The sequence below is a fragment of the Cornus florida genome, unplaced genomic scaffold (genome assembly GCF_030987335.1).
Source record: "Cornus florida cultivar Cherokee Brave unplaced genomic scaffold, ASM3098733v1 CherokeeBrave_3.0.0_Hap2_Chr03, whole genome shotgun sequence".
Lineage (NCBI taxonomy): Eukaryota > Viridiplantae > Streptophyta > Magnoliopsida > Cornales > Cornaceae > Cornus > Cornus florida.
In genome coordinates, this window is record NW_026775573.1 from 13,410,258 (window position 1) to 13,436,085 (window position 25,828).

Below are 25,828 nucleotides of genomic sequence, written 5' to 3' on the forward strand. Positions count from 1 at the left end.
GCAGTAAACTTTTTCAACTAAACAGCTTATAGCATAATGAGAATGATGCAAAGGTGAAAATATATATTTATATATTTTTTTGGGTACCCGTAGGACCATTTCACATAAGTAAAATAAATACTTGAGTGAGTACTACACAGTTTACGCATACATGATATTGGACAAATATATATTTTTTAATATAATAGTAATTCATGTTCCGTCCAATTATTTGTGATCCAATTTGTGATACACTTTACTCCATAAAAAAAATTTAAAATATTGACTTGACGGAACAAGACCCAAGTATTTCATGTAGGGTCCAGTTCAGGATATCATCTATTTTTGGTGCATTAAAGTTTATTAGTCTATAAATCCATAACTTCTTTGTCTCGATCTCTTCCCACTATTAATCCTAGTTTGAAGTCCTCTGTTACTAAAAATATGGCTCAGTTGGTGGGTAGTGATGAGATAGAATCACTAAGAAGTACTCTCAGTTCATCATTTCAGCATCACACTTCTACTTTCCAAAGCAGTTCGAATTTGGCGGGTTCTGAAAAGGGTGATGAGGTTGATGATGAATGCGCATTACAATGGGCTCAGATCGATAGATTGCCCACTTTTGAACGATTGAGATCATCTTTGTTTGATCGTGCATATGATGAAAATGGGATTAATGGAAAAAGAGTTGTTGATGTCACTAAGCTTGGTGCTCTTGAACGTCGTTTGTTCATTGAGAAACTTATCAAACACATTGAGCACGACAATCTTCGCTTGTTGCATAAACTCAAAAAAAGAATGGACAAGTAAGTGTAGTACTCTTCTTTTTTATTTATGTCCATAAAGGAATACATATATACGACATACCTGTGTTGTATATATTGTCATATATATGTTATGTGTTCATTAACAAGCTAGAATCTTGAAGTTCACATATATATCTTCATATTCATGCAGTATATGAATCTTGAAGTGAACATATACCCTAATATTCTACTTAAAATATCTATAGCCACCAAAAATGTTATCTGAATTATTTTTTCTCAAAAATTCAAGTAAACCTTGATGAGGAGAGTTCATAACATTTAGACGTTTACATTGTTACTTGAATCATTAAATTCTCATATTTGTGGAGACTTACCTGGTAAATGTTTACATCATTGAGTAAAATTCAAAAATAAAAATAAGTTGTTAAAATAACACAATCTTTCTCTTTTCTTCTTCTTCTTATTATTTTTTTAACTTTTTTTTTTTTTTAACCTAACCCAACCATCTCTTTACATCTCTATCTGGCTTCACATATTGTACTTGTGCATGAGCCCTCGTCACTGTTTAGGGGTGAACAAATAATTTGTTAATTTGGTCTGAATTAATTCGATCCGTGTGGTTCGGTTCAGTTTTCAAATCTCATGGTTCAGTGATTGTTTAGAAAAATAATAATCCGTTATTCGCGGTTCGGTTAACGGATTGGGTCTTGAAAAAAATTGCCCCGATCCAATTCGTTACCTTAATATATATATATATATATATATATATATATATATATATAACTATTTAAGTGTTTGTTTTGTTTTGTTCTGTTCTATTTGAATAATTTATATTTGGTACTGTAATATTATTTTCATTTTGGATGATTTATAACTTTATTTTTTTATTAGGTAATTTAAGTTTGTGATAATATATGCTAAAAAGTTAGTTACATGTTTTTAATTATTAATTTGAGATTTTAATGGTCATAAAGTGTAATTATATTGGGTTGTTTGAAAAGTTCAATCCGTGTAAACTAAACCGATCCAATCCATTATTGCACGGATTGATTCGGTTCAAATTAAAAGTCCTCATTGATTCTGTTTTAAATTTCACCAATCCTGAAGAACAAATTGATTTAAACTTTACCTGCTCCAGCTCCAGCTCCAGCTCCAACCAAAACCGATCTACTCCGTGATCAACACTATCACTATTCTAACAGATATTGCCTTTGTATATTCAGAGTGGTCAGAGTAGGGTAGAGTTCCTTTGCAAGCTAGGTCTCATTTATTATTTATTATTATATATTATTATTTTTTACTTGTTAGTAATTAATGAAGTTGGGGCAGGGGCAGGGGCAGAGGCGAGTCAGAAATCTTAACTTGGGGGGCCAAATGTCTGCCATGTAATTAAATTTAAATTATTTTAAAATCAATTGTAAAATAATTTTGTTTATAGTATATAAACCTTGAGAAAAATCCCAAAAAAAAAAAAAAAAAAAAAATTGCAACCTAAATAAATAAAAAAAATTGATAAGAGAAAGAAATATATAAAGAAAAGGAAACGATAATTTATAAGTTAAAAAGAAGAGGTAAAGAAAAACCATTGGCAGAGAGTTAATTTTTCTTCAGCAATTCTTTTAATTTTTTTTAAAAAAATCCAATTTGTAAAAAAATGTTTTGAGAACATTGATTCCACTTTGAAAAAATATACATCATTATTATCTTCACTAAATATTAATATCTTTAACTACATAAAATTTAACATATCTTAACAAAAACAAATTATTACTTTACTAACATATACAACAAATAACCATACAAAATTTTCATTTAGAAAATTGGCAATTAAAAGTTTTAGTATATATGATATCGTTGTTATTGTTGGCATTTTTGCCATTTAAGTCTCAAAACACTTTAGTTTCTTCTCCTTCTCCTTCCTAATGAATCCAAGACACAGTAAGTCTCAAAATAGTGATTGGTATATAATTTTAGAAATTCTAGTTGTAAGCACAGTAAGGCTAAAATGTGTGACCAAAAAAGTTAATGCATTTTTATTAATAATGAGGGACATCTGCACAATTTTCTCTCCTGAATTAATATAAATGCATATATTTACTTAATTCACAAATAAATTTATGCTTTCAAATTATGGTTAAAATTTTTCTATAAGTTTTAAAGGACTTTAAGTTAAATTAATTTTCAAACTCTCCATTTTGAGGTCAATGTACAAGTGTGTTGGAAATATAAAAATATTTTTAGAGGTATTATAAAGATATTTTTTAAAAATAAGGGCCCTCAAGTAAAAAGGGATGTAAACCTAAGATAATATGATAGAGAAAATATTAAATACTCTCGGTATGACAGTGAGTACCATACTTTAAGAATATTTAATACTTTTTCCATGGGGTGGGGGCACTTAATGCGATCCCCATTGCTACTCCAACAACACTAAATCAAACAACGGGAGTTAGGGTTGTGGGAGCAGCTGTCTCGAGTCTCAACTGCACTTTCTTGTTATTTCTATTATGCATATAGAACTTCAATTAATTATATAATATCCCCCACTAAATCATTATAAAATTCTGAAAAGACCCCATTTATCAAGTCAAATTCCATAAAGACCAGTCCATTTTCTGTTTTGTTGGGCCCCACTCTGTCTCTCTCTCTTATATAAAGTGATTACGCATTCCAACTTTCTTGTGAGAAAATTAGGTTTCATTTATGAGACTAAAAAACCGATAAGAAGGTTCTTTCGAATTAATTAATTTGTTTCTTCATTTGACTTTAGTTAGTACTTGATTATCCAGGAACTAATAGAGAGGTTAGTTGGTATTTCAATTATTTTAGCAAATTTGTGAGAATTTTATTAAATAAAAAACTTATAAATACAAATATTAGTGAATACATATATTATTTCACTTATATTTTAGAATGAAATATATTGCTATAGAGTTCTACTGATTCCTTGGATTTAAGTAAATTATGTTATTTTATTAATTATCCATTAAACGTGAATTCTTAATTAAGTATCAATTTTTAAACAATAATGGAAAATATATTAATATTAATATTTTAATTTTTATATTTATTGTTTTGATTTAATTTAATTTTTCCCAAAAATTGAAGTAAATTGTATATATGAAGTAGGTATGTACAGTGTGTTTTTGGCCCAACTACAAAAGGGAAAAGAATCAACCCAGAAGGTAATACTAAATATAGCCCAATATTATAGGTATTACAGTAGAAGCCCAAGCCCAAAGGAATTTTAGGCAAGAAAAGTATTTAGACCCAGACTAACAAGGGCTAACGAGATTGTTATCTGTTGGAAGTTAAAATTCAATTTGGCTGTTAGGGTTCACAGTTGTGGGTTGTGTGTAATCCGGTTGAATTCATGAATTAAGTCACATAGAGAGCGGGAGAGCACTCGAATAGTGAGAGCACTCTTGTTAATAATAATTTTATGGCTTATTAATTCATAAAGCTTTACCTTAATTTCTTCATCTAATGATCGTGGAGGTGGTATAACCCTAAGTCTTAAGTTTAGATATATGTTCAACACATACAAGTCAACTATATAATCTTATAATTCTTAATTTTTTTAATACTTATCAATTTTATTAAACATCACTCAAGTGTCTAAACGCATTTGACCTTTATTCATTTAATTAGGAATTGTGGGTAACCCTGCTTGTTGAATTCGTAATTTCTCCACCCATGGCATTAAAAATTATGTGTACCCTTCTTTCCATTAAGTTGTTAAATAAGGTGAGTTCGGTAAAATGAAAATGAAAGGAAAAGAAAAGAATATTAATAAAAAGAAATAAAAAAATGTGTTTAATAAAAAATATAAAATATAAAATTTAAAAAATAAAATTTAGTATGAATAATTTCATTTCTTTCTTTAAACATGATTTACTAATATCATTTATTTTCTTTTCCTTTATTAATGAAGCAAACAATTTATTTTCTCCTAAATCATTTCATTTCTTTTCCACTCTACCAAACTACTCTCTTTCTTGGTTGAATTTGCGCCGATTACGATCACACGCTATTCGCAACCGGGAATGTAGTCGTCAATGCGGATGATTGCACCTCCCTTGCCGGCGACGCTGCCGGTACGAGTCCCAGGGCATAGGATGTGGAAGAAGGTGAGAGGAGGCGGCGGTTGCTTGAAGGTGAGAGATGATGGAAGGGCGGAGGAGGAGTACGGCGGCGGCGGCGGCGGTGTTTGGTGGAATAAGTGGTGGTCTGGGGTTCGGCGATGGCGGCGATGACGAAGCGGAGCATAATCGCCGTTTTCGAAGCCAAGAGGGTCAATGTTAATATGAGTACTGCCAGAAACCCATTCTTTGACACATACTGGCATATTTATCTCATTGTCGCACTTACCCATTTGTGAATTTGTCCATAATCTATATGTGTGCGCATGTGTGTATTTAGATATACATTTAGCTTGCAATGTTTACCCATCTTCTTGTTGTAAATTCTCGAGATTCATCTTCATGTTGGTCTAGAGATTTTACAGCACTTGTGTTTGTGTTTATTATTGTGAGATCGCGTTGGAGGTATTGAGGTTATGCATCTTTATCATCTATTCAATAGGGAGTGAAGAGGAAGGGAGCCAGCCACAAGAGAGCGATGATAGAGAGATGGCGGGGCAATGAGAGACCAACACCGAGAGTTTAGTGGGTTTTTACAAATTAGAAAATTTCAGAATTTTTGTTTGTTTGTTTGTTTGTTCTGTTTTTACAAATTAGTAAGGTTTTTATTTTATTATTGTAATTTGGGTAGAGTGGGAAAAACATTTTACATTTTGGACAAATAGCACCCCGGTAAGTCCATTAAGTTTGAAAAATGAGCAGAGAATGGTTTGAAGTCATTTTTAAGATATAAAATTCAAAAACGCCATTATTTCTTCTGATAATGACCTTACCTTTTATATATACGAAATATTAAGTCGTCGCCGTTGTTCCATTACTGGTAGCAGTGATGATGAAGAAACCCAAAAAAAGAAAAGAAAAGATGGACAGTTTAGTCATTTCACATTTAATTAGTTTTTTACCTATTTTTTTATTCAGTTATAGAGGAAGCACTTTAGTCTTCTCAGTATTCAGATCCTTGTTTGCTCCAAAATTAAATGTTAGGGACTTTTTAGAACACATAGGGGGTTATACACTCTATGCATTCCATATAGGTGTTTTTCACTGACGACTCTTGTCATTTTACCATCTATTTTAACAGCATAATAGTTGCTGTTAGAAGGAGGTAGGACTTAGGAGTTGAAAGATTTCAATAGTTGAGGGAGGCAAATCTAAGGCAGAAGGGGGCAGTTTGCAAGAAAATAATAGTTGAGGGGTGTTGTTAACCCTAATAATAATAATAATAATAATCATTGGTAATGACTTTGATACCATGTTAGAAGTAGAAATAGTATTAAAAGTGAGGAGAAAAGGTCAAGCCTTTGTATATTATTACACACTTTGGTGAGATGGCCCACATCACAGAGTCTTTGGGGAGAGAGGTTGTTGGTACTTGTAAGGGAAATGTCTATGTAGATGCGCTTCAAAAATCGAGATTGTGTAAAACGAACAATATCTACCCATGTCCTGGCAGATGTATTAGAATCAATCCCGAGCTGGAAATGAGGAGCATGCACAAGCCTGTGAGGGTTAGACCACAGCGAGCAAGGACATTGGGTCCTAAGGGGGGGGGCGATTGTGACGGTTGGTGGCACTTATATGGGAGTGTGCAAAATGGACGAAAAATTCTACAATACCCCGGGTACCGTACCCCAGGGCTCTTAGTCGTTGGATGTGATGGTGGGACCACCTGATTGATGATCCAAAGGTTGAGAGGCTTGGTGTGGCGATCTTGTGGGTGGATGTGTGTGAGCGTGTGCAGGTGGCACCAATACGCTACCACATTGGGCGAGCTACAAGTGCACAATCTCACATCGCCTGGGTGTGGATGGGGTAAGTGCTATATTTAGATTCAACACCCTTCTATGATACAACGTGTTTTAAAGCCGTGATGGCCATGAACCCATCAGAATTCCAGAGTTAAGTGTGCTTATCCTAGAGTAGTACCAGGATGGGTGACCCCCTGGGAAGTCTCCTGTCCGGGGAAGTAAAAAAGGGACAATATTGTGTTTGGCTAAGGTGAGGGTTATTACAAATGGTATCAGAGCCTGACCCAGCCGGAAGTGTGGTCAACGGGGACTTTGGACCCCAAAGAGGGGGGAGGGGGGAGGGGGGGGGGGGGGGTGATTGTGACGACCTTGTGGGCAGGTATGTGTGAGTATGTGCAGGTGGCACCAATACGCTACCCCACTGGGCGAGCTACAGGTGCAGTGGTGCACAATCTCACATCACCTGTGACGGCCTTGAATTCTGAAAAACTCGGTGAGTTAGCGAGTAACCCGATAACTGACCCGATAACAGGTCCAAATGTGGAAGCTAAGTCAAAATGGTCAAATGGTACCTTTGGGCACCAACGACGCTCAAGGAGGCACGATCTAGGTCAAACTAGACCATGTGCACAATTAGGTGGCCTATACAAGGTTAATGGTGCAAAGTGTGAACATATGAATGGTTCCAACATGCTAAAACAACAAACCAAACAAGGCCCACAATGCAGCAGCATTTCGGTCAACCGAAATGAGCCAAAGGTGCACCACACTCCGGTCGTCCGAAATGAAGAAACGGCCTACTGGTTGTGGCTCAAAAAGATGGAAGGCTACTGGAATTGGAACTGAGCTGTTCAATTAGAATTTGAAAAGCAACCGATCATCCGAAATGGAATTTCGATCTATCGAAATGCCTCGAGAAAGTGCTAAAGAACCTGCCATACACCAGAAATTTAAAAGGGTTTCTTAAGTCTCATTTTACCCTCATGCATTGGTCCAACATGTAAATTAAACGCATAGAAGTACTTGAATTCGTATACAAATGATAAATACGTGTCAAAATAGAATACAAATGGCTCTAAGGCCTCATTACAAAGAAGGGTTTGAAATGTAAACCATACACCCATGGTTGCAAAAATATACAAAAGGGCATGCTAAACACTTTACATGCATTCAAAAGAAGTGTGATCATGACACTAAAGGAACAATAGGACTAAGAGTGATGTCCATCCAAGAAGAGGACTTCTTTACTTAAAAAACCACAATCAACTTGGGTGAGTAAACAAGTTACTCCGTGGGATAATGCACATGCCTAAAGTTTTAACTGTTTTGCAAGTTAATATAAACGGATACACGTGGATCATGCCACCTAACGTCTAAGTTCAATTTGGTGCTAAGGGAGCATCCTAAAGCTACCTTTGAAACTATAAAAACATAATCCAGAATGAATACCACAATTAAACAAAATTGGAACCAACAAAGCCAAAAACAAGTTACAACAATTTAGTGTTATCAACTTGAAACTAAATGTGAAATCAACAATATGGAAATACTTGGACATCACGCCGGATAAAACCAAACGTATAATAGCTATTTTGGGTTACTAGCCCGCCGGGAACTACCCTAGTGCGCACAATTTGGGAGGAACTCGAACCCTCCGCACTAGAACCTTATTCTAGCTATGTCATACAACGACACTCCAAGTTTCCAAAATCAACAAATTATAACACAAATATACTAAGTATATAATGCACAACCATATAGGAATCCCACACAAGTCATGCCCTAAGTCCTCAAGCTACAATGACAAATGCTATAACAAGATCAGAATATGAATTCCACTAAGTTACAACAATGTTGTCAACACAAGAATTTCATTCATGTTATTACAATTGGAGTTTCAATTCCATGATTCAAACATCAACATAATACTAAATACACAATCAAATCATTGGCAACAATACGATAGAGATTCAATAGTTACTCTAAATAGAATCATAAGATTTCAAAACATCACTAAATGAAGTAATATTAACACCAAACAAAGATCGTGTATAAGCCTTAAATAATACAAAGTCCTAAGTTAATTTCATACAAGGTACAACTATATACAACCCTAGAATATGAAAAGGACATGTAAACAATGTATATCAACTCCAAGAACGCATAAAACACTAAGGGTATAAACATATGACATTCCCTACCTCACTAGAGGATTGTTCCTCTAGAATCCAAGACAAATGAAATCAAACAGAAAAACTGAGCAAAGGTGTTCTAGAAAAGGAAGAGAGGGAACTTTTGTCTTCAAGGTGGAAGACCAAAATCCCAAGGAAAGGGGTTCGAATTTAAGAAGTGGTGGCTAGGGTTCAAGGTGCTTCAATGGCGGTCAAGTGAGGAAGACAACTTTTCACAAGAAAATCCACTAACTAAATGGCTTTGTGTAGTCAAATATACTACACCAACACTACCTCTTTCTCACACACACGCATCCACCCTCCACTTGTCATGATCCTAGGCCTCCTCACTAGGCTTAATCTAAGCCTTACATTTGTTACCATCCTAAACTTCCAAGTGTTTCACCCAAAAGTCAACATGTGGTCCATGGAAAAGGTGACTTGTCACACCTTTCAAAAATTGCAAAGAGGTCCTTCCTCTAAATATCTCAAAGAAATATTTGTAAAATGGTCCCTAAGCAAAATATCCCAGAAACATAATTACACAAAGCACCCCGAAAAACAAAAACGTTTCCGAATAAACAATGCATCCATACCCCTGGAAATAAAAAATAAACGAGCATGCTTTACAATGAAATTAAGACATTCGTGGGCAATAAAAGATAAAATAATGCAATGCACGTGGTGTCGGAAATCAGTTTCGAACACCGAAGCCTACCTCGGGAGCAACAAAACCCAAAGGCAACGCAGAAAAAGAATAAATCAAATAATAAAATAAATAAATAATAAATAAATAATGAATGACGGAAAAATCGGAAAAGGAAAAAGAAGACTCTGTCTTCACATCATATGGGTGTGGATGGGGCAAGTGCTATATGTAGATTCAACACCCTTCTATGACACAACGCGTTTTAAAGCCGTGATGGCCATCAACCCACCAGAATTCCAGAGTTAAGCGTGCATAACCTAAAGTAGTATCAAGATGGGTGACCAATGGGAAGTATCTGGTCCGGGGGGGCTAAAAGCTGACAATATTGTGTCTGGCTAGGTTGAGGGTTGTTACACTCGAGGGTACGGTCTTCCGGGGTATTGTAGACTTTCTTCTCAAAACAGACAATATCCAGATACTGAGGGGTGGGTCCCGACAGAGCTATACAAGTCAACGAGGTTAGTGAAAGTTACACTTGGTGCGTGCTATACAAGGTAAGTGAAATATTACATTGAAATATTACCTTAACAACAATATCATCTCTTTTTCCTTATTCTTTTTTGGTAAGGTAGCAACTCTTATTAAACTTTTTCAACTACATTTTACAGAGGAATGAGAAGGATGCAACAATTAACCTCATTAAATATACTATTCTAAAAAATAAAGAGAAAACTGCACATCTGTGTATAAATCCACAACTTCTTTGTCCCTCTTCCCACCATTCCTAGTTTGAAATCCCCTAGTACTCAATATGGCGCAGTTGGCAGGTAATGATGAGATAGAATCACTGAGAACAGAGCTAAAAAGTCTCTGTTCATCATTTCAACATCATACTTCTAGTTTCCGAAGCAATTCGGATTTGGGTTCTGTAAAGGGTGATGAGGTTGATGATGAATGTGCATTGCAATGGGCTGAGATAGAGAGATTACCCACCTTTGGAAGGTTGAAATCATCTTTGTTTGACATGGTGAAAATGGGGTTAAAGGAAAAAGGGTTATTGATGTCACTAAGCTTGGTGCTCTTGAATGCCATTTGTTCATTGAGAAGCTTATCAAAAACATTGAGTGTGACAATCTTCGCTTGTGGCTTAAACTCAGAAAAAGAATGGACTAGTAAGTAATTTTTTTTTCCCTCCTTTTTTATGCCATAAAGTAATACACTACAAATTTACATGCATTGGATATGTTGTCATTTATACTTACGTATATGTGTATGTCATATAGAAAAGAATCTTGAAGTGCACATATACGTGGTTATATTTGCTTACATTGTGTAAAGAGCAATGCTACTCACGCTGGACAGACCTACTAAACAATGTGAAACAAAAGTGACCACTAACTATATTGACGTGGAATATTCCACATGATGTCGTCTTATCATTATCTATTGGCTGCTTGTCTTTTTCATTGATTAGTTGATTAAGTTTCTCACTGTAGACGGAAGTTTCCTTCCATAACTGTCATCCGTATATACCATTCAGTGGCATTGATGCTTCAGGTTCTGTGCCAGACAATGAAGGTTATGGTCTTAGTGGCTCAGATAAGAGCGCGTTTGTGCGTGCACACACACACACATCTATGAATCTTGAAGTGAACATATACTTGGATATACTTGTTTCATTGGATACATTTTCTTCTCTATATAACATTGTGGCATTACATCTCCAAGTTCTCTGTGCTAGCCAGTGGAAATTATGGTAACTTTTTAACTTGAATTTTAATGTTTTATGATACCTTGAAAGAGTTTATTATTACCTGAATTATTGAATCCTCATATTTGCCGCGTGTTCCCCTGTACGTGTTTGTAGCAATGACAATTCAAGAAATTTATACAAGGGTTATTGGGCTAAAATTTTATTTGATTCTTGTAGAGTTGGTGTACAATTTCCCACTGTTGAGGTGAGATATAACAATTTGCGAGTGGAAGCAGAGTGTGAGGTAGTTCAGGGCAAGCCCCTTCCAACTCTATGGAATTCACTCAAAAGCATGCTTTTTGTAAGTATTTTAATTTTCTTGACGTAACTTTAGAGATTTACCCTCATCTGTATGTTTATACGGTGGAACGGGTCATTTCCACCTTGCCAGACTGCTGGTTCTGGTTAGTGTCTTAACAAATACAAATTCATTCTGGCCGACCCAACAACACTCTACCTGCCAATCAAATTTGGTGTGATTGTTATCTGTATGAAGTAATTTTGCTTCTTAAAAGTTCTTATTATGATTTATTTATTTTTTAGTTCTGAAAAGATTTCCAACTTCAAATGGCTTGGCATGTTGAAAAAAAATGTTTCAGATTCAGTCTGTCCAGATTTCTAATCCATTCAATCCTAAGCAATGTCATTTCTAGGCCTTACATGAATTATATTTTTTCCCATGCACTGCTTTGATCAATAATTCTTTTTGCCATTTAAAATATGAAGGGGTAATTATTTGAGCCAAACATTAGTGGTTTTGTTGTTTATATAGTGCAAGTGAAAACATTTGGTACACCACTTGAGTACTTGCCAGAATAGAAGAAAATGATCCATTCCCCTCCCCCCCCTCCCCTTCTTTCCCCCTCTTTTTCTTCTTTATTGGTAAGCAGACATACTCACACCCCACCTATTGGCCCAATGAAGCCTTGAACCCTTAGCCTCTCATATAAGAAGATGAGGAGATACTACTTGATGTTAAAACCTCGGTTACATCTGTTGTCGCATTTTCTTGCTTTTTGGATGCAAGAATTAACGTGTGAATCCATGTTTTATGCATATTTGTCCAAAAGCAGTTTTTGTTGTGGTTGCAGCTCCCTATTTATCGTTTTAAATATATAATGACTGGTGCATTCTGTTAAGCAGGATTTTGCTAAGTTGCCTGGGTTAAAGTCACAAGAGGCAAAGATAACCATCATTAATGACGTCAGTGGTATCATTAAGCCTGGGAGGTACACAATTGAAACTTAATATAACCTAACTTCACCAGATTTGCAACTCAGTAAAAGTGTTACTTGAACTAGTTAAGATTTCTACTTTGCATTATGTAAGGAACCAGATATATATTCTAGTTATTTTACATTACCTCTTTAGAGGATTTAATTATTAAAGTTATACCCTCTCTAACAGCTTAAACTTTTAGAGGAGATGGTGTCATGGTGGTTAACATGGTATCAGAGGAGGCAAGGTCCTGAGTTCAAACCTCACCGTCAGCCTGATAATTAAAATTGAAACACGTGTTGGACCAAAAGAGGGCCACATGTGAGGGGCCATGTTAGAGGATTTGAATATTAAAGGTACAACATGTCTAACAGCTTAAGCCTTTAGAGGAGATGATGGTTAACAACCTCAACTGACGTTCCTTTTTGTCTTACTTATTTCTTGTTAGCATCTCTAACTTGAAGCAAATTAATTCGTTTACCAGTAAGCAAGATTGGTAATCATCACATGTGACCAACCAGCTCATCAGCTTTCCTCATCTTTCTGTTGGTTTCACCTTCTAATGGAAGCATTCATTTTCAATTGTTTCCTTTATTGTCTTGTCACTAATCTAACTGGGAATCCTTATTTTAGTGATGCTGATTTACAAAGATTTTTATTTATTTTTTTACCATGCCACATTCTTGAATGGTTAGACCATAAAAAATGATTGGCCTTGTAGCCAGTGACATATTCCCTTTCAAGTTGATAATATTTGTTTATCACACAGGCTCCAGCATAGTTGTTAAAGGCTCAAGGCGCACAAAAGCGCAAAGGCCTCCTGGAGCCTAAGGCGCAAGGCGAGGCGCGTGCCCGATTGAAGCGAGGCGCACGTTGGAAAAAAAAAAAAAAAAAAAAAAAACACCCAATAAAGATGTAATAGTATATATAAAGATGTAAAAGTCAACTAAATCAATTACTTAAGTTCAATATTCAACATAAAGATGCCAAAGCCAACAAAATCAAGTACTTGAGTTCAACAGTGAATAATCAGCATATTAATATAAATATGCAAAAGTCCACTAATGAGAATTATGAGATAAAACTATAACAAACATAGACATCATCATTTCTTTCGTAGAAGACAACACCAACGAATCTAAATATCATCCTCGTCATCAATAAGCTTAACATCATCTTGATCGTCACTAAAGGATTCATAATTCTCAGGATCCTCTTCTATCTTATTTGAATCTGCCTCTTCCTCATCCTCATCCTCATCCACAAGTCGAACTGAAGAACTTCCTACTGCCTTTGTTGGTAACCGTGAACTAGATTTTGATCTAGACCGGTGCCTACTATCCTCTCCAATACCAACAACACTAGCAACATCACCCCATGTCAAGGAATCATCTTCTAAGACTAGATCATCTTCTGCATTAGAATCATCCATCCTCCCCTTCAACTTCTCGTTGCTCTCATTAATGTCATCGAGTAAAATGGGATCAAGAGTGTCACGCATATTATATCGTCGCCTCAATGCCCTATTATATTTGATGAACACTAAATCATTCAAAGTTGTTTGAGCGAGCCTATTTCTTTTCTTGTTATGAAGCTACAATAAATTCAACTTTAACTATTAAGTATAAAAACTTAAAAATTTAATTTTCAACAATTAAATTACAAACCTAGTTAGTAGATAGTATATACTTACATGCTCAAACACGCTCCATTTTCGTTCACAACTAGAAGAACTGCAAGTAAGGCTTAAAACCTTTATAGCAAACTTTTGGAGATGTTTTGTTGACTTGCCATAAGCTTCCTACCAATTAGCTATTAAAAAAAATTAGTAATGAAGTTTAGCAACTTTAGCTTCATCTTTGTATCGACTCTATTGTCAAAATAATTTAAAAACTTAGCTATACTAACTTAATATACTTTACCACTTTACGTGGTCCTCATGTACATCTCTGTCTAATAGCAAAGAGATTACCAAAGAGGCCCCTAGCTTTAGAATATAAGGATAGCTCCTTAGTAATTTTGTCTTGTTCTTTGATGTTCGGTACTAACCTTGCAATGCATTCATACAAACCCTTTGCAATCTCTTCATCTTCTTCAATATTCGGATTTGAATAAAATAACTCTGGGTTCAAATAAAAATCTGCTGCGTGCAAAGGGCGATGAAGTTGAACATTCCACCTCTTATCAATGGTTTCAAAAATTTCCTTGTATTTCTCTTTTATTTCCCCAAATGATTTTGCAAAGGCTTCTTTTGCCCTATCCATAGTGTCATAAATGTATCCCATGGGAGGCTTTCTCTCATCATCAACTAATCTCTAAAACAGAATAAGAGGACCGGAAACCTTAAGGCTAAAGACAATAGTGTTCCAAAAGGAAGGCATCAAAACATAAGAAGCTACGACTCCATTCTTCCGAAGTAAACATCTTTCTCAAGTTATTCTTTTGCTTGTGAATACTTGATTATGTGATGAAAGAAGTAGCAAATTGAGTCTTAGCGGGCCTAAACAACTCCCTTTTGTGAGTAAAGCGCCTCATAATGTTCAATAACTTTGGACGCATATAAATATAACTATTCAACTCCACTTCCCTCTTCATTGTTTTAGAGATGGACAGTATTTTCCCAATGTCTTCCAAGATCAAGTCTAAGCAATGAGCAGCACACGGTGTCCAATACAAATGTGGGTGTTCTTTCTCTAACATCCTCCCTATTTGAAACCAAACGGAAAAAAAAAATGATATAAAGAGAATGAGGAAATCAAAATTGATTTAAATTATATATTTGTAAAGAATCTAAACTCTAAAAGTATATAAAACATTGAACATTCTTACCGTCATACTTATTGATTGAGTCACTATCTGTGACGACTTGGACAACATTTGCTACTCCAATGCGCTTCACAAATTTATTAAGTAAGTCAAACATCTTTTCACCATCCTTTGAATAAGAAGAAGTATCTATCGATTCAATAAACATGGTTCCCCTTACACTATTTACTAGGAAATTAATCAATATTCTCCCTCTCATGTCTGTCCACCCATCTGCCATTAATGAGCATCCAAATTTTGACCACTCCTCTCTATGGTCATTCATCGAAGCATTTGTATTATCCAATTCCTTCCTAAGCAAAGGAACTCTCACCTCATGATAACTAGGTGGTTTCATGCCAGGATCATATTGTCCAAATGCTTCAACAGCCTCGACAAAGCTATCATACTTAACAGCATTGAATGCAATTCCTGCATCATTCATCCACCTTGCGAAAGCAGCACACGTTCTTCCTCTAAACTCTTTCTTGCATGCATCATTAATGGTTGTCTGTTTTCCCTCCTCCTTTCTTTTTTGTACCACAATTTCTGGTCTGGGAGTGAAATATAAATCAATCGGTCCCTTTTATTTTTGCCTCTTTGAGGAATTGACACTAGCACTAGCTACCCTTTTTCCCTGATTGCTAACTTCCTCAACGTCTTCCTCATCCTCTCCATCAATGAAATTAATGTCATCATTATGTAACAAATTCATTTGATCTTTTTCTTCCTTTTCCTTACTCGTGTACTCTTTGATTTCTTCTCTAACACTAACTGGGCATCTTGTGCATGCACTTACATTCCTATGGCCTCCAACTAAGTGTTGCTTAGCCCGATAAATACCTCCTTTTGTAACTTTTGAAAAAGAAGGATGTGCAGGTAGGGCTGCAAATGAACCGAGTTGTTCACTCGTTTGTTTAGTAAATGAGCCGAGTCCGAGTAACTATTATGTAATATGTCCTTTCCTTCTTTAACCAAAAATTAAATTAAATGATTTTCACTGTTGGAATATTTTTAACACGACTCAATATATTTCAAACTTGAGAGAATGATAAATCAGTTGGTTGAATTTTATCAATCGAAATTGCACACTGACGGATTTACTTAGTTGGGGTTTGCCATGCCCATATAACTTCCGTTTAGTTCACTTTTGTGCACAAGTATATGGTTGCCATGCAATTTGGTGGTCCATCCTTTCCTTCTTCAACCAAAAATTAAATTAAATGATTTTCACTGTTTGAATATTTTTAACATGACTCAATATTTTTCGAACTCGAGAGAATGTGATGTAGGACAAAGGACAGGCCCAAATAGAAGAAAGTAAATAAGAGTGGGCTGGAAATTCAGAAACAAAGCTAAGATTCAGGGGTTGTTAGTAGAAAAGAAGGATTGAAATTAACAAAGAAAAGCCTATTAGAATCACTCTAATAGGACCTAGGTATCACACCTAGAGAATGCCTCACACCCTTAGAATTTGTGAATCACTCACAAAGAAATCTCGAAGGATAATTTTATTCAATCATTCGCTGAGTCTTCCGAATTACATAGTATCCTTTTATAATAAAAGATGACCCTTGGGCCTTGGATTACCCTACAATGGAGGTAATCAAAAGTTGACTCTAACTTAATAAAGTAACAGATATCTTAATTGATGCAATTTAATCTAATTATGCAATTTACCAAAACAATGCAGATTTTCCATAATTAATGCAATTACCAAAATAATGAAATTTGACCAAACCCCCTAATTATGCAAGACTTCAAGTGGACCCCCATCGTCTAGCATGTGCCAAATTAAGGTTTGAGCCTTAGAACCTTCCTTGCCACGCCTATTATATACTTTAAAAGGCTGCTGCCACTGTTCTCTACCAGAATGATAAATCAGTAGGTTGAATTTTATCAATCAAAATTGCACACTGACGGATTTACGCAGTTGGGGTTTGCCATGCCCATAAAACTTCCATTTAGTTCATTTTTGTGCACAAGTATATGGTTGCCTTGAAACAGTTCTCTATTTCAATTTTCGTTACCAGTGAGAAAGATACTTTTTGTGAAGTTTCATAGGCAAGATACGCAACATTTTTTTCATCAAGTTTTTGCTTGTTGAATTTAGTAATTTATTAGTTTATTTAAGGATGCTCATCTTTTTGCAGAATGACTCTACTGCTTGGTCCTCCTGGATGTGGGAAGACATCTTTTCTGAAGGCACTTTCTGGAAATCTGAAAAAACCTCTCAAGGTGTCTACCTTTTTATACACTTCATCTTCTTAATAATAACCTTGTGAGAGACCTAAACAAATATTAGCATGCACAAAATAATTATCCTTAAAGTTGATTTATAGAGCAAATCTGCACAATTGAAAATGCAAAAAGCTCAAATGAGACTTGTTTGGAACTTAAAATTTTCTCAAGTTCTTTTGCGTTGTAGTTGGCACAATGGCACTACTGTTTTATTCTTAAAGAAATGGATTCAGCTTGTTTATTTCTGGCATACAGTCCAGAGGGCCTCACCATGCAAATTGTACTAAAATAGAGTCATTTAATCTAAATTTCAACAGGCGGAAAGTTGCCTCTTATATAGATATATATATTCATGTTTTGAATACTAGTAACTATTATGTAATATGTCCTTGTAAAATTAGAGTTACCTGTTCCCTGTGTGTAGCATATACCCACAAGAACCATCTAATTTTAGAAATATTTATTGGTTACTACGGTGGGATAGCTTTTAAATCAGAGTCAATGAACAACGCAAGGGACTACCCTCTAGATGTATGGTGCGGAGAGCAGATGATGTATTACTGTGAAAAAGAAATGTTCATGTACCACAATAAACTGGAAGAGGTTAAGGTTGAAATGTTCTCAGTTGGGACTTGTTTGGAATTTACAACTTTCTCAAGTTCTTTTGGGTTGAAGTTTGGAAGAGGTTAAGATTGAAACTGTCTCGACCCTAACACAATTGAAGACTTTAAATGCTTGCATTGTGAGTATAGGTCAACATATTATATACTTTGCAAGTGTAACTAAAAATTATACATAATTTATGGAATCTTCAGTTGTCTTTTGATTGGTCGCCAAAAGCTGCTTTAAGATGCACATCATATTCATACTCTTGGAAATAATTTATGCTCTGTCCTATCAACAGGTTAGAGGGGAAGTTTCTTACAATGGATACAAACTGGAAGAGTTTGTACCCCAGAAAACCTCTGCTTATATAAGCCAATATGACCAACACATTGCTGAGATGACTGTGAGGGAAACACTTGATTTTTCAGCCTGCTGTCAGGGTGTTGGAAGCCGAGCAGGTATGTCTGGTTTGGGCACACAACTAAGATCATTTTAGCTGTGGATATAGGTATGGTTATAATTATAATAAAATAACTTTTCTACCTGCAAAGAGATTATATTTGAGCTCAGCAGAAGGGAGAAACAGGCAGGAATTGTTCCAGATCCAGATATAGATACTTATATGAAGGTAATTTTAGCATCTCTTCTCTTCTGCCTTTCCATATTTGAGGAGTTGTTATTATGTTCTGTGAGGGAGATAATCTGTCATTTTTAAAATATCTGATGGCTTTGTCAGAAATATTGATCAGAATATTTTTCTTTGTATAGATATGAGCACAGTTAAGAGTTAAAACCGTAGGTTTGGCTATATATAGAGACTATATTGATGATATGCTTTCTTTTTTCGTGGAAAGTTTGAAAATACTGCTCAGACTTTTTTAGTTATAATTACCAACTAAAATGATGGATTATTGGGCTATTGCAGAAAAACTGGTTGATGAAAGCTCGCAAGCGAAGTCCCCTATATAGAATCTTTAGTTGATAACGATTCAATCAGAAAAAATAGAATAGCGAAAACAATATGTCACAGCTTGTATTCTCTGTCATATCATAGTAATTGGGACTTAGGATTTATGTTATAGTTAAATGAGAAAATAAACTTGAGATTATTATAATAATGGTGTGGATGTCATTATAAGGACATTATTCATGCCTTGTACATTCATCATCAATCCACAAGATTCAGTTGATTGGAACATATTCAATAGGTCCACACAAAGACATATGATGAGCATTAAAGCACAATTCTAGTCTCCATATTGGTCATCTTTGGTTTTGAACATTACTGATCCATGAAAAACAGACGCTTGGTTCAGATTGTTAGGGGAACTTTGTATGAATTGCTATATTGGTTGGGCCATCTGAATCTTCAACACCTAACGTAGATGCCATCATGATAATGCGCTTAAATATGGTTTTTTGTTAGGAATTTAAATGGTCATTCCAACCCTCCTAACATATTAAGGGCTTCAGGCACTCAAAAGAGTCGCTTAAAAACATGCATTTCAGAATGCAAGTTGATATAAGTTAATACATAACACAGTAAAGTTGTTTATTACATGTCTTGTGTTATTTATGCAGTTGTTAGCATAATTATTGCAATATAATAACTATCTTTTGCTTTAACAGGCAATTACTGTTGAAGGACAAAAGACAACTCTTCAGACTGACTACATTTTAAAAGTAATTCTCTTTTAATAGAAACAATACCGAGCTTCTACTTTGTATGCTAAAGATGGCTAAATGCTTTGCCTGTTGATGATTTACCCATCATTGCCATGATTTCTCAGATTCTTGGACTTGATATCTGTGCTGATACACTGGTTGGAGACGCCATGAGACGAGGTATCTCTGGTGGTCAAAAGAAAAGATTAACCACAGGTAGTGTGAATACAAAAGTTTGACAGATTTAGCAGATAGTACAATCACCCACTATGCTATTTCACCATATTTAGCTCTGGTATAGTGAAAATTAATCCCTTATATCAGTCAATCTTCAGGTTCCAACTTCCAAGGATTTGAAGTGAATATCCCAAAATATCCACACGTATTTTTATATATAATTGAAGATTTTTTTTTTTGGGTATCATGCAGGGGAGATGATTGTAGGTCCGACAAAGGCTTTGTTTTTGGATGATATATCAAATGGCTTAGACAGTTCCACCACATATCAAATTGTTGCTTGCCTCCAACAGCTGGCACATATCACAGATGCTACAATACTTGTGTCACTTCTTCAGCCTGCACCAGAAACCTTTGAACTCTTTGATGACATTATCTTGATGGCAGAAGGGAAGACTGTGTATCATGGACACCGAAGTCATGTTTTAGAATTTTTTGAGCATTGTGGGTTTCGGTGTCCTCAAAGGAAAGGGGTAGCTGACTTCCTCCAGGAGGTAAGTCCATCATGGCTTAAAATGATTTAGCATCATTTTTAAATGTCTGAAGAGCTGCAGTTTTCTGTTCTTGCCCAGAATGCTATAAGCTTTTATTCTGTGTTTGGCTTTTTTTGTTGTTTAAGGATTTAAATATTAAAGCTACACACTCTCTAACAGTCTAAGCTTTTAGAGTAGATGGTTGTTAACAGTTGTTATTTGTAGCTGAGGCAATTTGTTGGTATTTTGTTTTGTAAATTTTCGTTTTTTCTGGTTTTTGGAAATGGGCCGGTTCAAGCCCTATTGTATTATGAAGGTATGTCTTCACTGATAGATTTGTACAGTTTATGTTTCTTGGTTTAATGTAAACACACAAAAGGAAAAAAATGAAAAGAAAAGAAAAAGGTTCATCATGGCTCATGTTAAATTGCTTTTATGCTCAAATATCTTCAGAATAAATTTAACATATTGACTGCCTGGCAGGTTATCTCAAGGAAAGATCAAGCACAGTATTGGCACAGGACTGAACAAATTCACAATTATGTTTCTGTCGATATGTTCTCCAGGAAATTCAAGGAATCTCCTTCGGGAAAGAAGCTAGATGAGGAGCTCTCCAAGTCATTCGTAAAGCCCCCGAGTGATTATTGTGCCGTTTCTGGTAGCATGTATTCTCTTTCTAAGTGGGCACTCTTTAAAGCTTGCATGTCAAGGGAATTTCTCCTCATGAGAAGGGATTATTTTCTGTATGCATTCAAATCAATTCAGGTTAGTCATTATTATTATTTTTATTTTTATTTTTTTTCTCTTCGTTTTTGCATTGTGTTTCAGGCTTTTGGAAGTGCATTCTTTAATCATTCATGCATGTCTATCAGTGTTATGTTGTTGGTATTCTATGTCTAAGGTATGAAATATAAAAGACACGTTTTTTGCAGCTTGTCATAATCGCATCTATGATGATGACTGAACTTCTGCAAACTCGGATGAGTGCTGATTTTGTTCATGCAAACTATTTTCTGGGGTCTCTCTTCTTCACCCTCATGATTCTTATAATTGATGGATTTCCAGAGATGTCCATGACTTTGGCAAGACTTCCGATTTTCTACAAACAGAAAGAACTGTACTTCTACCCAGCTTGGGCCTACGCAATTCCATCCTGCATTCTCAAAGCCCCTCTTTCGTTGTTAGAAGCTCTAATTTGGACATCTCTAACTTATTTTGTAATTGGATACAGTCCGGAGGCTGGCAGGTGAATGTCACTACTATCTCCACCTATGTTTGGGTCACTGACTCACCTTTTGTTAACTTTTCATAGATTAGTTAAACTTCATACTTACTCTTAATAGTAACAGGCACACTAAGTTTGTAGTTGCAGGAAAGATAGGATTAACTTATAAATTCAGCTGTTGTTCACAGGTTTTTCTGCCAGTTCATACTACTTTTTGCTGTGCACTTAACATCATCGTCCATGTTCCGTTTCTTGGCATCAGTCTTCCAGACCGTCGATGCTTCTACAACAGCTTGTAGTTTATCTATATTATTTGTCTTATTGTTCTGTGGCTTCATTATCCCACAATGTAAGTTTTCAATAAGAAAATTTCAAAGTGGTCTTAGGGATAATGACCTAAAGAATACTAAGTTGTGTTCTTGTTTGCAGACTCCATGCCCATATGGTTGAAGTGGGTATTTTGGGTTTCTCCAGTAACATATGGAGTGATAGGCCTTGCTGTAAATGAATTTCTTGCTCCGAGATGGCAAAAGGTGAGTGTCCTACTGCCTGAGTTGTCCCCCCCCCCCCCCCCCCCCCCCCCCCCCCCCGTCTTCTCGTTAGAGTACAATTATGCTTGATGAACTATATGCTATTACAGTTGCTAACAAGCAAGTGTGGTCTCATTGGTCGGTCCAAGGAAACATATGTTGAAAGAACTAACTATTATAATAAGGACAGACATCCTTTTTAATGATAATTTATCTTTTTTTTTACATCAGTTGCCATCATCAACTAGTTCACCAACAATGATGATGAGTCTAGGAACAAATTGACTTTAACAGTTGGATACCCAACATGAATCAATTTCTTGACTTCACCAGTTAAGGCCAACTCTTGTTATATTATGCATCTATTTCATGTTCTTATTAATTCCACCCACTTCAATTCTCACTTCTCTAATCCTTAGATTGTTTATCATGAACCTATATTTTGCCAGTGTCAGTAGTTTTCAACTTGTCTCTCCTTGATCAATCCATACTGAGAATTAGATATTCTAATTGCTGATTATGTTGTTCCATACTTGTCCATAAACAATCAAACACTTTATGTATTAGTGTGGTACATCACATTGGTGTGTTTCTTCTCCTGCCAATGCTCCCTTTTATTATACTTTTGCAGGAATTATATCTTTCTATTCTCCACATATTCCGATACTCAACTTATTTAAGCTTTTCAATTAATAACATGATAATGATTATGATTTGTTGTATGAGGTTTATGATCATCTTTGAGGTCTTAATAGTAGAAACGATTGGGCACAAGTTCCGGATCTGTTTTTGTGGTTCATTTGTTATCCAAAGAATATGGTCATATATCACAAATTCACTATATGCTCTTCATTCTTTTTTGCAGATGTTGCCCACAAACACAACACTGGGGCAAGAAACACTTGAAAGCCGTGGACTGAACTTCAATGCATACTTTTTTTGGATATCACTTGGTGCCTTATTTGGGTTTACAATGATTTTCAACATTGGGTTTACCTTGGCCTTGAGTTTCTTAAAGCGTAAGTTTATCTTTCTGAATAGAATTCAACTTTAAAAATTACAGATTGATATATTTGATTCACATTTCAAATTTTCTCTAGCTCCTGGTTCTCGTGCTATTATTTCAAATGTAAAGCTCTCCCAGTTACATGGAAGTGATGATCCCACCTACAGTACCAATGTTGAAGATAACTCAAGCAGTTCTCCTCCTAAAATTATTCAAGTACCTTATAAAGGTTGGGCATAATAATCCTTCCTTTGCTATTTTTGTAATTCTTAGAAAACTGCTTCATGCATTTTCTTCCCTTTTATCACCTGTTTATTTTGTTAGCAATCTTCGTACTGCAATTAATCATGGTTTCTTTGTTTCACTTTACAGACAGAATGGATTTATCATTTCAACCCTTGACTGTAGTGTTTCAAGATGTGCAATACTATGTTGACACCCCTTCGGTAATCTTATAAAACAATATCGTATAAATCTTAAGAGGCTGTAGGATATCAAGACTCTTTGATCTATTGGGTAATTTTATCATTTTCTTTTTTTTCCAGGAAATGCGACAATGGGGTTGCACTCAGAAAAAGCTCCAACTTCTATGTGATATTACTGGTGCATTTAGGCCTGGTGTTCTAACAGCAATAATGGGTGTAAGTGGAGCTGGGAAAACAACTCTTTTGGATGTTCTTTCTGGAAGAAAAACCAGTGGCACTATTGAAGGAGAAATTAAAATTGGAGGATATCCTAGGGTTCAGGAAACTTTTGCTAGGATATCCGGTTATTGTGAGCAAACTGACATACATTCTCCACAAATTACTGTTGAAGAATCAGTAATATTTTCTGCTTGGCTGCGTCTGCATCCTCAGATTGATTTGAAAACCAAATATGTAAGGCCTACACTTGAGGAAGTTGAATTCAATTACTCTTTGATGTTTACATACGTAAGAGTAGAAAGAGGGAATCACTTTCCCAAAGCCTAAACTATAGTTTTCTTGCCTAAAGCAAGAAGTGAGAAGTCAATCAACGGTACCTTGAATAAGGTCATTTCTTTAAATTAAAGAGAGTGTTAACTTTCTCGTTTTAAATCTGAATTGTGAAGGAATGAGAGTGTTTTAATTACTGATTTATCATTTACTTAAATTGCTTTTGTATGTTTCACAGGAATTTGTGACAGAAGTCCTTGAGACCATTGAGCTTGATGGAATCAAAGATGCCTTGGTTGGCATACCGGGTATTAATGGCCTTTCAACAGAGCAACGTAAGCGTCTCACAATAGCTGTGGAGGTTGCTGCTAACCCCTCTATTATTTTTATGGATGAACCTACATCTGGACTGGACGCAAGAGCAGCTGCAATTGTCATGAGGGTAGTCAAGAATGTGGTTAATACAGGAAGAACAGTTGTTTGCACCATCCACCAATCAAGTGTTGACATATTTGAAGTATTTGATGAGGTAGGAAAACAACCGATTAGTGAGTAACAATTTCAGAGAAATTTAGTTCGTAAACTTAATTTTGGTGCTGAAGTGGAATTAACTACACGAACTGGAAAGCTGTTTGATCACCGGTGGTAGCACTCCATAGCAATTTCCAGTTATCATACACTAACCAAGCAATATATGAATAATTCAATCAACACAAATAGTTAGACCAAGCTGTTTTGGTTACTTTGATAATGTTTATCAGTATGTTTATAAGTTAGTGGTGTTTTTGGTTAAGTTCTGATTATAGCTCCTTATATAACTGTCCAGGATAGGAAGTTAAACTAAGATTCTATAAAACTAAAGTGATAAACTCCTATAGCTTGTTGATGTTGGATGTGCCTTACCACCAAATCTGGCAGACCTATTCCCATCAGTAATAAATAATAGGAAATATCATAGATATTTTCTTTAATTACATTATAATGGGATTTAATCACTTCAAAATACATGGATGTTGTTGGACAGTAATTTTTTTCCTTTTTCTTAGAAAATGTAGTTTTAATTATTTTTTTTTGTAATTATATATAATAATTGTAGTTTAAATACAAATGACTTTTGTCTAACATTGCTATTACATTCACTGCAGTTAATTCTGTTGAAAACTGGTGGACGTCTGATCTACTCAGGACCATTGGGTCACCATTCAAGTAGCGCCATTGAGTATTTTGAGGTCAACTTGCTACATCAACACAGACCTCTTACATCTTTTTCCTCTTTTATAATTTTATTATTGTACAGGATGTGCCTTTTGCAACTAGAAAATAAAGCTTTGTTAATTGTATTTCCATTTAACCTTGTCCCCTAACAGGGTATCTCAGGCGTGCCGAAGATCAGAAATAATTACAATCCAGCAACATGGATGCTAGAGGTCACTTCTGCATCTGCAGAAGCTGAACTTGGTGTAGATTTTGCCCAGCTATACAAGAATTCTGTTTTATATGAGTGAGTTAACTTCCAATCACTTCTTTGAATGTGCATCTCTGTGAAATTAGACAATTTATTACGAAGTTGCTAGATGTGACAAATGTAGAGGTGTTTCTCAAATAAATATCATATGAAGAACCATTACATAGTTAATTTTAGTGCCACAGGCCCACAGATCTGATAACCCACAAATCTTGATATAAGAGACAGTTACAC

The 25,828-nt window shown here is 35.4% G+C and overlaps 1 protein-coding gene across 5 annotated transcripts in view; it reads left to right on the forward strand.

Moving 5' to 3' along the window:
- Positions 1 to 762: 762 nt before the first annotated feature.
- Positions 763 to 25,828, forward strand: part of LOC132299540 (pleiotropic drug resistance protein 3-like) — a 30,896-nt gene continuing 5,830 nt past the window's right edge. Inside the window, exons 1-21 of one of the 5 annotated variants that reach the window (XM_059796236.1) lie at positions 7,007 to 10,010; positions 10,125 to 10,628; positions 11,387 to 11,510; positions 12,353 to 12,438; positions 17,386 to 17,470; positions 18,378 to 18,537; positions 18,631 to 18,707; positions 19,709 to 19,762; positions 19,870 to 19,960; positions 20,174 to 20,475; positions 20,938 to 21,219; positions 21,387 to 21,700; positions 21,868 to 22,028; positions 22,109 to 22,212; positions 23,075 to 23,228; positions 23,310 to 23,444; positions 23,588 to 23,661; positions 23,761 to 24,093; positions 24,368 to 24,658; positions 25,275 to 25,358; positions 25,497 to 25,630. In XM_059796236.1, coding sequence (XP_059652219.1) covers positions 11,502 to 11,510; positions 12,353 to 12,438; positions 17,386 to 17,470; positions 18,378 to 18,537; positions 18,631 to 18,707; positions 19,709 to 19,762; positions 19,870 to 19,960; positions 20,174 to 20,475; positions 20,938 to 21,219; positions 21,387 to 21,700; positions 21,868 to 22,028; positions 22,109 to 22,212; positions 23,075 to 23,228; positions 23,310 to 23,444; positions 23,588 to 23,661; positions 23,761 to 24,093; positions 24,368 to 24,658; positions 25,275 to 25,358; positions 25,497 to 25,630 — 2,930 coding nt within the window. In that variant the 5' untranslated portion in view covers positions 7,007 to 10,010; positions 10,125 to 10,628; positions 11,387 to 11,501. Of the gene's footprint in view, positions 786 to 4,492; positions 5,057 to 7,006; positions 10,629 to 11,386; positions 11,511 to 12,352; positions 12,439 to 17,385; positions 17,471 to 18,377; positions 18,538 to 18,630; positions 18,708 to 19,708; positions 19,763 to 19,869; positions 19,961 to 20,173; positions 20,476 to 20,937; positions 21,220 to 21,386; positions 21,701 to 21,867; positions 22,029 to 22,108; positions 22,213 to 23,074; positions 23,229 to 23,309; positions 23,445 to 23,587; positions 23,662 to 23,760; positions 24,094 to 24,367; positions 24,659 to 25,274; positions 25,359 to 25,496; positions 25,631 to 25,828 lie in introns of those variants that run through there. The other 4 variants (XM_059796239.1, XM_059796237.1, XM_059796235.1 and 1 more) reach the window with 4 other exon arrangements.